Genomic DNA, 15,397 nt, shown 5'->3' with positions numbered 1-15,397 from the left:
ACATGGGAGCAACACATTATGATTTAGGAAGTTCTTCACCAATATGCGGAAGAGCTTTTTGACAGTAAGGGTGACAGAGCACTGGGACAGGCTGCCCAGGGGGGTTGGGGAGTCTCCCTCTCTGGAGATATTCAAGACCCATCTGGATGCCTATCTGTGTGTTATGTCCTAAAGGAACCTGCTTTGGCAGGGGGGTTGGACCTGATGATCTATTGAGGTCCCTTCCAAACCCTGTGATTCTGTGATTCTGGTGCCTACAAGTGGGTCTTTAGTCCAGACACTGCTCTGGTTCCTTCAGTGTTCTTGCAGAACATGGTTTTGCTATGGGTGGGCTAAGAGGTGCTGGGACCAAACTGAGTCATAATTTTGAGCAGGAGATGCCTTAAACCCATGAATTTCCCATTCAGATTTTATTTGGAGGAACATACACGAGGAGTGCAGAGGTGAATGAAAAAATAAGTGTATTTTGTTAACATGCTGCTGAGGAGAAATCTGGGATTTCCAAACCAAGACTGTACACAACACAGTCTTGGGCTTGGACTTTTTAGATCAGGAGGACTAAAGTAGTACCCATGGCATCTTTTTCCATCATTAGTCAGAAAGCACTATGTAGTAATTTTTATCTCCAAGAAATGTAAACAAAATACTTGTGAATATTAGGAATTTGAAAGTGGAAAAGTGTAATACATCTACATTTGTGGAAAAGGTGGCATCGTTTTTTCTGGCACTCTGTTCTGCTGGACCTGATACAAGGAGTTTTTAATCTGTTTCTTTACTGTACCAGATACTTACCTGAAACTCACATAGTTTTATTTTGTAATTAAATGTTTGAGAAATACTGGATTTATATTTGCATGTGATTAACTTTTAAAGCACTTTGTACCTGGCTTTTTGCTTTTACACTAGCCCGGAGTCAATAAATATCTTCACAGACGTCAATTTGGTCAGCAATAAAGAGGTAAATAGAAACTAATGACACTCATCAAGCCCGTGGCATGAATGATTTATTGGACACAATCATTTAACACTTTCATAAAGTCAATACAAGGGAAAGAAACAGGTTTCTTATTATGGTAAACTGTATTTGTACTGTCAGCATGCGGTGATTTATGACAAACCTGTGGCCAGGATTAGGATATTATAAATGGGGGAAAATAGAAGGCTCATTAATTTTTTATACCCACAGGTAGAAGACATGCAGTGGGCTAATAGAGAACACACTCATCCAGCATCTGTCTGCAGCCTGCCCTGTAAAGCTGGGGAAAGAAAGAAAACCGTGAAGGGAGTGCCCTGCTGCTGGCACTGCGAACGCTGTGAGGGGTACCACTACCAGGTGGATGAATTCAACTGCGAACTGTGCCCGATTAATAAGAGACCAAACGCCAACCGTACAGATTGCCAGCTTATCCCTATAATCAAACTGGAGTGGCATTCTCCTTGGGCCATCGTGCCCGTCTTCATAGCTATTCTCGGTATAATTGCCACCACCTTTGTGATTGTGACATTTGTCCGGTACAATGACACACCGATCGTCAGGGCCTCGGGGCGGGAGCTCAGTTACGTGCTTTTGACTGGGATTTTTCTCTGTTACTCCATTACTTTTCTAATGATTGCAACTCCTGATACAGTGGTCTGCTCGTTTCGAAGGATCTTTTTAGGACTTGGCATGTGTTTCAGCTATGCTGCCTTGCTTACCAAAACAAACAGGATTCACAGAATATTTGAGCAAGGCAAAAAATCTGTCACAGCTCCCAAATTTATTAGTCCAGCTTCCCAGCTGGTGATCACTTTCAGCCTCATATCCATGCAGCTTATTGGAGTCTTCATCTGGTTTGCTATCGATCCACCACATATCATCGTAGACTATGGAGAGCAGAGGACACTTGAACCAGAAAATGCCAGGGGAGTTCTCAAATGTGACATTTCAGATCTTTCTCTCATTTGTTCCCTTGGATACAGTATTCTCTTGATGGTCACATGCACTGTTTATGCTATTAAAACAAGAGGGGTTCCAGAGACCTTCAACGAAGCAAAACCCATTGGATTTACTATGTACACAACCTGCATAATTTGGTTAGCTTTTATTCCAATCTTTTTTGGTACGGCCCAATCAGCAGAGAAGGTAAGTGATGATAAGTTTACAAATTGAATGCTATCCTCTCTTTATTTTTGTCTCACTTGCTACAATATTTTCAGTCTTACAAATGAGTAGTTCTGAGAGCTAATTGCAAACAGACCCTCAGAATTCACATATAATTAAATATGTAATTCAGAAGGTAGGTTTGCTACACTTTACCACAAGAAACTGAACATGATTGTGATGTGGCTGCCATAAAAATGCTGACATTTTCTCAATATATCCTTAAATGAATGTTTCTTCTAAGTTTTATTATTACCCTTCAGTGATGTTCTAGCCTGTTACATGAAGCACTATAAATCTTTGTTATCATCCACAGATCTGATAGAAACGGTTGCATTTCAAAAGTCTAAGAAGATCAACTTACATTTGTCAAAAATAATGAAGAAAAATGCCTGGGCAGGATGAAAAGAATTACTTTTCTATCTGGTTGACAGATACAACTTTTAAAAAATAAAAATAAAAGAAAAAAGAGTAGGAGTGAATGAAGTGAGTGTAAAATCATGCAAAACATAATTCACTAATTATTATCTGAAAGAGAAAACCAAAAATTTTCCTGTTTTTTAATGGGAAATTAAATGTTGCATACTTACACATCTCTTATTCCTTGTTCAACTGGCTTGGATCTTTCCTGATATCAGTCATGGTGAGCAGTACACAATGTGTCAGACATTCAGGTCTTCTCTCAGTTCTAATGGGAAGGCAGAGGTAAATGTCGCCTGTGTGAATTTTTATCCAGCTGATGGTGGTGACAATGGCAAGTTAGGTAGGAAAGAGCAATAAAATAAATCAATCTTCAACACTGTAAATCTCTGAGATTTGGAACATCTTAAAAATAAGAAATAAAAGTCATCAATCGTTTACATAAACACCCCTTTTCTTCTAGCAGGTAATTTTTATAATGTTTTAAAATATACATTTTATTTAGTTAATTTAATTGGAAAAGAAAACCTATGCCCACTTATAATTGTGCAAAGGTTTGACATGTCTCTGGTTTAAAAGGCCATCCCTTTCTTGTAGAATTAAAGAATTGGTATGTACTGTTTGATAAAATACCTATTAATTCAAGCAGAGTAATTGTATGGGGGAGACAGTGTGGCGGAAGAACATTTTCCTCACTAAAAATTGAAGTAAGTAGGCTTGCTGAAGTGGATCAGCCTTGATTTCCGTGGCTTAAGCAGGGGAAGTGAGTACCAAGGTAACGGTATATCATAGATACAGTAAGTAAAGATAAAAAATCCTGTTTGATTTAGAAAAACAGATTTAGGTGAACTGTGTTTCAATTTTGACTTTTTTGTGTGTGTAGGCTTAAGTCAGAAAAATACTTTGATATATAAATATGTGGTACTTTTTATTCTAACATCTTGTGCCAGTCAGTTTTACGGCAACTACCGATAAAAAAAAAAAAAAGAAATGTGTTTCTCAGTATTGAAACACAGAAAATATTACTTGGTTGGAAACTGCTGGTGTTTCAATTTACACCATTGGTTCACCTCAGCTTGTAGTAAAGGATGATTTTGGTTTTGTCCTCTAAAGAAGAGATTGACAAACACCTTTCTCGCATTTCTTTTATGACAGACAGAAAACACAAATTGTACTAAATCACACAGCTTCTACCAGTGAATTTCACTTTTTAGCTGCCTTCTTTTCCTAAATGATTTTTCATTCTTCAGGTAATGATTTTCAGGAGGAAAACCCCCAAATTAATATGCTAATAGAGTAGATCTGTAATTCCAAAAAATCTTTTCACAGTGTTTCTACTTTTTGCTGCAAATAAAAAGATGTTTCCACACAGAGTCTTATGGACACCATCATAATAGATTGTGCATTCATACAATTAAATTGCTTGTCTGAGTAGGAGAAAAACGTGATATCTTAGTGCACACATATGCATATTGTCTGAATAAACTCAAAAGTTACTTGTATGTTTCTCAGTTAATACATGATGGCAAAAGAAGCATTTTAAAAACTAATACATCATAGAATATCTTATTTGAAAATCAGTATACTGATATTTTTTGAGGATGAAAGAAATAAAGAGAAAATAGACAGATTTTTGCTAGGTGCTTACTCACTTTGCAGTTGATTTTAGAATTTGGAATTATTTTTATTTATGAGTTGAGATTTTTCAGAGAGAATGGAGCAATAGGCTGGGGAGCTTAGAGTACTCTTTAAAAGCTATGGTTCATTCATTGAAATGTTGTCAGGAATAAAATTTAGCATAACATTCATTACAAGCTGGGTGTACTTCCAACTAGCAATTCATTGAACCACTAGCTTTAGGGATATTTCTGTTTGATAAAGAGTAGTTAAACCTCAAAAATGTTTTGAGTAACTTTTGTTTTCCTAAACATTAACAGTGCTTAAAACAATAGCAGAAGTGATTATGCATTTTTTTGAAAGAGAATTTGCATTTATTTAAATAACTATTCCATGAACACAGTTTAAGTAGAAAATGTGTTCAGAAGCTTTTTATATTTAACTTACAAAATATTTCTACTGGAAAAAATATCCCAACACTATTAATCCTAAAAACAGGTGTCTCGATATAAAATTCATCGATTATCATGGAAATGTTATCTTTACTGTTAGTGGCCTTGGGTTCAACCTCCAAAAGTGTACATTTGCTAAGAGCTTCTGGATAGAAACTAGAAGAGTATAAGCACAGGTGGCACAAGTTGCGTGTTGGTGTCTGTCAAACTTCATGAATGCATGATGAAGGCCATACAAATAAGCATAAATACATTTCTGCAGACAGACTGTGAGTTTCACTCATATGTTCTTGCTGCAAAGCACAGGATGGGAAGCTCATCCCTCTGCACTGTGCATATGTGGAACCTTGAATTTCTAGCTGGTTAATACAGCGGAGTTAAATGCCTGAATTTGCATGGTGTGACACATCTCTAAGAGAAAACATGGGAAAAGTTAAGGTAACTTGACAAGACTCAGTGGGAATGTATAATCTTGACATTTGTAACAATTTTTAAATGTATGTTTATAACAGATGATATTTCTACTCGTATATATCTTATCTCAGTTTATGTATGTTTGAAAGTAGTACAAAATTGAGAAAATGGCTATATAGTATTCTGGAAATTAAAAATAATATAGATTTATGGCCAATTAGGATAAAAAAATGAATCCAAAATAACCTTGCATAACCCAAGCTTGGTGGTTCTTACGCAAGTCCATGTTTATTGTCTGTTCTTAATCTCAAGCAGTAGAATATAACCCCCCCGTGCTATTAAATGTGCCATTTTTAGATTGTCATTTCTACAGATGTTTTCCAGAGAACAATAAGACCATTGATTTTAAGTCCTGTGTGGATTTTTTTTTAAGAGTCTAATTCACGATTTTGTCCATTCGTGATCAAGCCTATTTTGACAGCTGCTGCTTTACAAAAGGGACCCGTTACAAATAGTTAAGTTATTCCAGTGCGTCATTGAACTGAATGAAAAATGTAACCCTAAGACATAAAATACCAATTTTCTAACACTTGCGTAAATATCAGTAAGGTGCTTTAGAGGAAAAGGAGTGAAATTCTGTGAGAAAACATTCTGTGGGTGTAGCCTTCATCTCTGTCACACGTGTACATGGCAAACCACTGAAAACGCTGGGATTATCTGCAAGGAATATATCTAAAATGACAGGATAACTGGAATGCCATGAAGAAAAAAAAAGAGTGAAATTAGTTTAGGGAATAAAACAGATGTTTAATGAATCTCTGGGTAAAATTCAGTTACAACGGCAGGGTGCACAAAAAACAGCTGAAGATAGATGGCTGTCTAAAGTACATCCCTATTTGACAAACCGAACTTTTAAAATTTCCTTCCTTTTACTGGTTTTGACAGATGGGTGAATCATGTTCATTCACAGGCAATAAACACATAATTTATTAAATTAACCTGGAAATACTCTGTGTTGAATGGGAAGATGAATACTTGTTTCCCATACTGTGAAAGAACGGAGGTTGCACTTTCTGCTAAGGAAAGAGGACCATGGAAAATGCTGAACAATTTCTTCCCTTCCCTCCCATTGGAAGAAATTGCAAGGTGTATTCTAACAAGGAGGATGTGTTTTCCAATTATTTGGACAAGTTTGATCTCTCTTTTCATAACTGCAGTAAAAGCAAAACAAATTGTAAAGTATGGTAGAAATTTTCGCTTAAATTGTACCCATATGATCTTACTACTCCAGCTGTTTTCATCCTCTATTTGCTGATCATACAGATCTTACACTTATATCCAGCTGTTAGTAATAGTAAAAGAAGCTAGAAACACTTCCAAAAGTGCCTCGAAATTAATTTGACTTCTAAGCTACTGCTGTAGTTGTCAAGAGGAAGATACTCAATTATGAATGGGAGGAAAAGGTAGAACCATCAATGTAATAAGTTGTGGTCTTTCCCTTAAAAAAACTCCACAGAAATACTAGTGACAAATCAGGTAGGCACCCCTTACTCCACCTACATTTTTACAAAATTTAGAGAAATCAACAACAACATTGTTGTTGTTTATGTTATAAATTCCTGGCTAAATGTGTTCCTGTGACTGTAAGAAAACAAAGTATCTTAATGATGCCTCAGGCTAGGTTAATGAAGCAGACTACACCCAGCCTTTTCTTCACCTCAAGGCATTCTCTTCTACTTCTGATCATATTCAGAGATTTAGCTCTGCAGGTGGTCTGTGCAGCACACGTCACGCGAAAAAAGTTAAGAAAGACAACTTTCTTAACAAGTACTGACTAAACAATTAACAATTACTTAACTAAATTTAAGAAAGACAACTTTCTAGACAATTACTAACTTATGTTAGTAATTCACAAATGGAAGAATTACTAACTTATCTTAATAATTCTTCCATTTTATGAATGAGATTTGGCTCTATTAAACTAGAATCTTCAGCATCAACACTGTGCGTAGCATGAGCATTAATCTGAGGGATATTTGGAACAGTTTCTAATTTTCATTATTCTGGGATCCAAAGCTAGAAGAGTGATGAAGTGATACTTTCCATAGTTTACCCTGGTTCAGAATTAAGTATCTATTCTGTTGCTGACTTTTTCAGAATGTTTAGAATATGGGAGGACCAGAAGAATTAACCAAAATTATCAAAAATTGAATTTTTGCATATTTTGAGACAGGAAATGAGATAAAACTCACCAGATTATCTGGTAGGAATATCTGTCCCATTTACCGGGAAGTGTAATGTTTTATCATTCCATGTGTTTCCAAAAGGTAAATATTTCATGAGCTAAAATATTTCCAAATTTCTTAAGATTTGTGACCTAATCCTCAGTAGAAATTAAGACTGTAGAAGCAGAGCAGGAAAAAAGATGTGAACAAGAGTACATCTGAATTACATTTTACCACCCAATCTTGCTCTTCTCTGTTGCCCTCTGTGAGGGAAGTACCTCACTCCTTGCTTATCTCTGATACGTCATATTTCAATCCAACTCATGAAGACACTCAGCACAGTGCAGGTCATGGGCAAGCCTGGCAAATCCTCTCTTCCCTTCCCCCCCCATGCACTACCTCCATGAGGTAGTGCAAAAGGAGAGGTCATACTTATCTGACGTGGCGGGTTAGATTGCTGCATAAAAGGCATTCATAATGAGAAACCAGTTAAATACAGTTATCTTTTCTATCAAAAGATGCTCTGTTGGAACCCATTCTACAGGTTATTTCTTAGGAAAAGCCTTATTGCTCCCACTAGAAGTACAAGTGAAAGTTGTAGAAAAAGTTTATTAGCTAATAACTGAGGCAAAAATGATGGATTGAGTAGTTTGAAGTACCGTGGGCATGTAGAAAGCTTTTTTTGCCACTTTCAACCTTTTCTATCTTTTCAAGTTTAAAATTAATTTTGGAAGCAGAGCAGTTTTGAAACTGAAACAGTATGATTTCACTATTAAACTGTTCTCCATTTCTTAAAGTGAAATATGTCTGAACTGGCTCTTAACTATAATGCCAGACTTGCATTTAAAGAAAACATTTATCAAAATATTTCTGACTGCTTTTAGGACAAGTACAGACCTTCTTAGAAGTGAAACTATACTGTAGTGTAATTATCTAAACTGCATTAGATTAACTAAGAATTCAGTAGGGATTGCTGTAGTCAGTCAAGCCAATCTCTTGTGCAATAAGATATCTTGAGCTTTGTTCACTTAGATGCTGCTCTGGCACATTTTGATAATTTAAGATCATAGCATTCTTTGAGGGATACTCATCTGTTCCCTTTTTAGCTGCTTTGTTGCAGAAGCGAATACATAGAGGAAAAGAGGCAAAGCTCACGAGTTCTTTCAAGGTGTTTTGAGATGAAATTAATCTGAAAAGGTTTTTTGAAGCCCCCTTGGACTGAAGAAAAAAGATCTCTTTGCTTATGCCAGCTCATAACATGTTGGTGTGACCTGCCTGCTTAAAGTGCATGAAAGCTAGGGGTAAGATTTCTTTTAGACTGTGCTACCCACACCCCAAAACCTTGGGGAGGGCTAAATGTAGCTTCTTTTTAAAATTCTAGCCCCTATTTGTGGGGTTATTTTGTTACTCAGCACAATGTGTACCCAAGTTTCAGCAAGTGTTCTTGCTGAATGGACTTCTTGCAAAACTAACACATATGTAATTTTAAAGACTCTACTTTTTCTTTTTTTTTTTTAAGATATGCCTAAAGCCATTAGGTTTTAATTTACTTACTCTCTTCACTTTAATATTAATTAAGCCACTAGTGTTTAAAGTATGTACACTGAACACTGATGTTAATTATGAGGCTGTTAGGAGGTAACAAGAAGAGAGAAAATGCCAGCTTCTCTAAGGAAGAAGTGGAATATTTAATAAAATATAAAGCCTTTTTTTTTTTTTTCAGTTCAGTGAAACATTCATGTCTGCACCTGAAGCTTGTATATCCTGTTCTTTTCTGCATGGTTTCATATCTCTTCCATTATGAGCATTGTGTTGGCATACCTAGTAGTGTACATTGAAGAGATGTGCACCTGTCACATAGTGGAAAACATGAGCGTTTTGCTTGTCTGACATGTTTGCTTCTGGCTTCACAATGAATGATAGCTTCAGGATCTTTGGGAAAGGAGGAGACAGGAAAGACCTGCCAGAAAAATTAAATTAGCCTGTGATTTGCTTCCTGCCCTATCCTGGGGAGTGTCAGAGAGTTGGTAACAGGTATTCAAAGAAGGACTGCTTTCCAGAGAACTTTAAATATACCTTTTTGGCTACTTGCTGGCTTCTGTGATAAGAACCTAATTCTAAGTGAGAAGTAGAAACAATTTTGTGAAGCATGTATAGCTCAATAAATGTTTTCATCTATTTTAGAAAAGAATAATCAGTAATCACAGAGTGTGGTTTGTGAAAGACCGCGAATGTTGCACAGAGATAATTGGGGGGGGACTAAAAAAAAAACATTTAAAAAATCTTGTCTATTTCTAGAAATCAGAGTCATTTCAAAAATGGTGATATTTTGGATCTGATTTGTTCAGTGCCAAAAATTTGATTGTCTTCCACACATGCAGGTAAGGAGAAATCATTCCAGTTGTATTAGATGATCTTTGCACAGTAAGAAAGAGGTCTGTCCTTAGTAATAAGATGCTATGAACTGTCACAATTGTGTACAAGTGTAACTGTACAACAGGGTCCTCTGTGTCATTATTATGCATAGGAAAACATCAGAGTCACTGATGGGTTTGCATAAAAAGACAAAGTAGATAATATATCTTAGAATTTAATCATTTTCTCACTTGCTTCATGCCGTGCTGGTCCAGCACTAACAACTGGTGCTCAGACACACTGCACCTGAAGAGGACCACAGACTGTTTAACAGTTCATTGAAAGCAAGCATATTTCTTTTGACCAATTGCAAGCCTCTCCATATGTGACAAGAATGGATTTGGGGATTCAGGGGATGCACGTATGATCTCTCGAGGTCCCTTCCAACCCCTACAATTCTGTTAAAAAAAAAGCAAAACGTAAAATGTTGTAACATGGGACCTTATTGAAAAAAAAATTGTTTGAGGCAACTGCAGCTCCTGCATCTTGTTTTGTCTTCAGTTGATTATTCTACATTCATAATGAGGAGATGCAAAGCAATTTTTGCACTCAGTTGCCTAATAAAAAGCTCATTCTCACAAAAGTATATGTGCCTACAGACTTTTTTCAATTAAGAATGATATGATAAAACTACATACTGGGAAAAATACATCTATGGGTAATAGAAGTTAATTGTGACTGCCCTTTATGCTTTTACTCTTGTTGAGAAAAATAGAAGATCTTTAAATAGAACTCTGGTTAGAAATTGGGTTAGAACTCTTCTGGGATGGTCTTATGAGACTTCATGTACTTGTTGGGTCCTGCCAAGTTAGAAGCAGCACAAAAATAGCCTTTGTTGTAGCGTTAATAGTGATTTTACCTTACTGAAAACAAGTAAACACAAGTATGAAAAACAGAAGAAACAAATTAAACAGGCTTTTAGCTTAGCTTTGAGTAGATATTCAGCTTCATATATTTCTTATCTCCCACCACAGCAATTCCAATTCTACATAGGTTTCATAATACTATCAAGACTTTGATCTTGCAAATATAATAAAATGCTGTGGACTAGTAAATTGCCATGCGTACACTGAGCCCCAATAATAACACATGTATGAGCTAATCACATACCACATCTGGAACATGACTCATGTTCAGCACCTAATGAAAGGCACATTACCCTATATTTCCTTTAGACTAATGGAATTTTCAAGGACAATTATGGTAAATGAGCTAAGGTATTAGTTGTGTAAAGCACAGTAAGTTGATGTGTGTTTCAGCCTCTTGTTAATATTAGGTTTGAGAATTATTACAGTTTGTGCAGACGAAAATATGCCAATAAGCTGGACATCCAGTAAAAATACAAGATTCAACCTAGAAATTTAATTAGATATAAGCCCAGTAAAATTTATAATGGATTTGATAAATGCAATAAAAGTCTAAAATTTCATATAGGGGTCAGTGAATGTTAAATTCATATCTTAGAAAAATAGAAGTTATAGTGTGGTGGTTTGATCCTGGCTGGAGGTCAGACACTCACCAAAGTCGCTCTATTACTCCCCTTTTCAACTGGACAGGGGAGAAAATGTATATTGAGAGGCTTAGGAGTCAAGATAAGGACAGGGACAGATCATTCTGCAATTAATGTCAGGGTCAAAACAGACTCAACATGGAATAAAAAGATAGCAAACCATTTAATTTATTCCATCACACTACTCACAGAGTGAAACCAGAGTTGGATAATGAGAAGCAGAACCAGATCTTAAAGCATGTCCCCCCACCCCTCTCTTCTTAGCAGACTTCATTTTAGTCAGGATTTCGCTCCCTTCTTCCCCCCAAGATGTCACAGCAGGAGACGGGGACAGGGGTTTCAGTCAGTTCCTCACAAGTTGTTTTCCTTCTTAGTTGGGGGGACACATTCCTCAAACTCCTCCCCTGCTCCAGTGTGGGGTCCCACCCACAGGACACAGTCCTCCACAAACTTCTCCAACATGAGGAGTCCTTTCCCACAGGGCTTCATCTCTTCACCAAGTGGCCCAGTGTGGTCACTTCTGTGGGTGCAGCATAAATCATGTGTCTCTTGGGCCGCGGCTGCTCAGTCTGGTCCCCCACGGAGTCACAAGTCCCTCCAGCGAAGTTGCTTCAGTGTCTCTCTCTCTCTTGGGCTGTAGGTCTTGCCAGGAACTTGCTCCAATGTGGGTCACAGCATCTTCCATATGTCTCCACCCACTCCAGCATGGGGTCTCTCCAGAGGCTGTAAGGTGGGGTCTCTGCTCCCCCTCATTTTCCAAGAATGGTGGGGGGACACCCACTCCACTATGGTCTCCTCCATGGACTGCAGGGGAATCTTCCTCTCCAGCACCTGCAGCACCTCCTACCCCCCTCTTCACTGACCTTGGTGTCCGCACAGTTTCTTACATCTTCTCACTCCCTTCTCTGGTGGCAAAAAGCAGCTGCTTGCATTTTTTTTTCTTAAATGTGATTCCCAGAGGTGCTGTGACCATCGCTGATGGGCTCAGCCTTGGTCAACAATGACTCTGTCCTTGAGCCAGCTGGTGTTTGCTCCGTCGGGCCTGCAGAGAGCTTCTGGCTGCTTCTTGCAGAAGCCACCGCTGCAGCCCCCTCTTCTCCACCAGAACCCAGCCACACAAAACTACAACATGTAGGAAACAGAAAATTATGGAAGTCTAATTTCACACAGACTAGTAAGATTTATGCTTACTCTTATAAAGATAAAAAAATCTGTTATGGAAATAAATCTTTGATTAGATTGTTAACTCTGAATATGCATGTAAGCGTGTGTGTACAAGTATCTTATTTTACATGACTACATAAACTATATCTTGTGTGAAGCCAGAATAATTACTTAAAAAGGCCAAGCAAAAGCAGCAACATTAATAGATATATGACCACTTCCTACAAAACAAAGACATTAATTGGTCATGTACATTTTTTTTTGAAAACATATTTTTCTTTCAGTTTACAGTGAAGCTTCTTACCAAAGGGTAAAATGACAATAGAGCTAAGCCAAGAGAATCAGAATGTAACAGTAGCAGAATGTTATCTTTTTTTCTAGTAATCCAGCTAAGAATGGATTAATTATGAAATATCCTCTTAGCTTTAGACATGATTTTTCACTTTGTAAATACAGTTTGAATTTTTCTCTTCCTAAAACAGTGCTTTCCAGACATAAGAGTGATTTCATAATCAGGCATTTCACCAGAAACATGACCCTAGTAGAGTGGTCAAATGATTGTTTTCATGGTGATTATCAAGGTCATGTTTATTGATAGTTTGAAACGTATGGATGAGATTAAAGTGATGTTATCAGGCTCATTGATAGAACTGATGACACAGCACCTGCATAGATCTGTATTTTACAGAAAACATCCTCCTCTACCACAGTACAATAAGAACAGCTGAACAATGAAGGGAAGAAAGGCATAGGACTTGATTGTCCTTTTTTTGACTCCACTGAACTCAGATGGAATAACAGCAGGTATTCACAGGTATTGTGAATGCCATTCAAACAGGTACTGCACAAAATTTCCCAATTATGAAACAGCAAGGTCAGACAGAGATTAGAAGAGAAATGGGAAGCAACTTAAGAGACAGTGTTTGATAGCAACTATAGGAAAAGATTTTTAGCTCTGAAGCTGAGGAACACATGACATTTCGCAAGTGTCTTTTCTAGTAAGCTAGCACTTGTAATTGAGTGAGGTATAGCAGAAGAGCTCACAGCAGGCAAAGCATCTATCTCCTAATCTAGTCATCAAAAAGGCACAGGCGAACCAATGTGGCATGATACAGAAATTGGTCCCAAAGCCCAAAACTGCATTTCAAACAGTCTCTGTAAGGGAATTGTTTGCACCATATGTTTTCCTTAAGAGCTGATCTACTGAAATAGTGCTTTAGAAGGAGAAGTCCTACATATACAATGCAAATTATGGTACAGTCTGAAGCAGCTTACTCCACAACACATCACCTTCCATCACTTTGAGCCATCTCACTGCATAAAATTTTATTGACCCAAAAAGACCCCATATTTCCATCAAGGCTTCCAGATTTCCAAGTTGGAAATTTCTTTGCTATTCCCTCTGCACAATTTATCTTGTCAATGAGCCTTGTAATTTCTTTGTTTTCAACCACCACCAAAACCATAACCTTTGTCCTTATCAACCTTCATTTTTTTGCTACTACATATATCCTTATCCTTCTCTCTTCTTTCTCTGTTTGCTTACTTTATAGTTTGTCCAAAATAGAACAGTCATTACAGCCAGTGCCACTTTTTTCCATGACATCCAAAATCCTAGTTCTATTCCATTTGTCTTAGAATTTCGACCCTGGACTTTTCACTGTGTCTCTGTGTACTCTTCCTCACAGACATTAATGTTGGCTGTTTGCTATTGGTGTTTGTTACCTGCAGTCTTAAAGCTAGCAAAAATTTTGTTTTGATTTTGTTGGGACTGGGACTGGTACTATTCAAAAAATTCATCAATAACCTGGATGAGGGAATAGAGTGCACTGTCAGCAAGTTTGCTGATGACACAAAACTGGGAAGAATGGCTGGTGCACCAGAAGGCTATGCTGCCATCCAGCACGATCTGGACAGGCTCAAGAGTTGGGTGGGGAGAAATTGAATGAAATGTAACAAGGGCAAGTGTAGAATCTTGCATCTGGGGAAGGACAACCCCAAGTACCAGTATAGGTTGGGGGCGGATCTGTTGGAGAGCAGCATAGGGGAAAAGGACCTGGGGATCCTGGTGGACAGCAGGATGACCATGAGCCAGCAATGTGCCCTCCTGGCCAAGGTGGCCAATGGTGTCCTGGGTTGTTTTAGAAGGGCTGTGGTTAGTAGGTTGAGAGGGGTTCTCTGCCCACTCTACTCTGCCCTGTTGAAGCCGCACCTGGAATATTTTGTCCAGTTCTTGGCCCTTCAGTTCAAGGACAGGAAACTCCTTCAAAGAACACAGCACAAGGCCACCAAGATAATTAAGGGAGTGGAACTTCTTCCTTATGAGGATAGGCTGAGGGAGCTGGTTCTCTTTAGCCTGGAGAAGAGGAGACTGAGGGGTGACCACATCAATGTCTGTAAATATGTAAAGGGTGAGTGTCAGAAAGACGGACCCAGGTTTTTCTCAGTGATGTTTGATGATAGGCCAAGAGACAGTGGGTGAAAGCTGGAACATAGAAGTTGAACCTTCTTATGTAAACATAAGAAAAATTTTTTTCACTGTGAGGGTGATGGAGCCCTGGGACAGGCTGCCCAGAGAGGTTATGGAGTCTCCTTCTCCGGAGATATTCAAAACCTGCCTGGACAAGTGCTTGTGTGACCTAATCTATGTTATCCTGCTCTGGTGGGGAGGTTGAACTAGATGGTCTTTTGAGGTCCCTGCCAACTCCTGACATACTGTGATTCTGTGACTTCTGAATACAAAATCCTCTCCTCTCCTCTCCTCTCCTCTCCTCTCCTCTCCTCTCCTCTCCTCTCCTCTCCTCTCCTCTCCTCTCCTCTCCTCTCCTCTCCTCTCCTCTCCTCTCCTCTCCTCTCCTCTCCTCTCCTCTCCTCTCCTCTCCTCTCCTCTCCTCTCCTCTCCTCTCCTCTCCTCTCCTCTCCTCTCCTCTCCTCTCCTCTCCTCTCCTCTCCTCTCCTCTCCTCTCCTCTCCTCTCCTCTCCTCTCCTCTCCTCTCCTCTCCTCTCCTCTCCTCTCCTCTCCTCTCCTCTCCTCTCCTCT

General features: G+C 38.4%; 1 protein-coding gene across 1 annotated transcript in view; it reads left to right on the top strand.

Moving 5' to 3' along the window:
* The window catches only part of GRM8 (glutamate metabotropic receptor 8), a gene marked incomplete at both ends in the record, with an annotated part of 341,814 nt that overhangs the window by 295,910 nt on the left and 30,507 nt on the right, over positions 1 to 15,397 (top strand). Inside the window, one exon of the mRNA XM_084279529.1 lies at positions 1,187 to 2,122. Within this exon, the coding sequence (XP_084135655.1) occupies positions 1,187 to 2,122 (936 nt within the window). The remainder of the gene's footprint in view (positions 1 to 1,186; positions 2,123 to 15,397) is intronic.

This window comes from Gallinula chloropus, assembly GCF_964237585.1.
Source record: "Gallinula chloropus genome assembly, chromosome: 1".
Taxonomy (NCBI): Eukaryota; Metazoa; Chordata; class Aves; order Gruiformes; family Rallidae; genus Gallinula; species Gallinula chloropus.
Note: the sequence above shows the minus strand (reverse complement) of the source record. Positions and strands in the feature narration are given on the sequence as shown.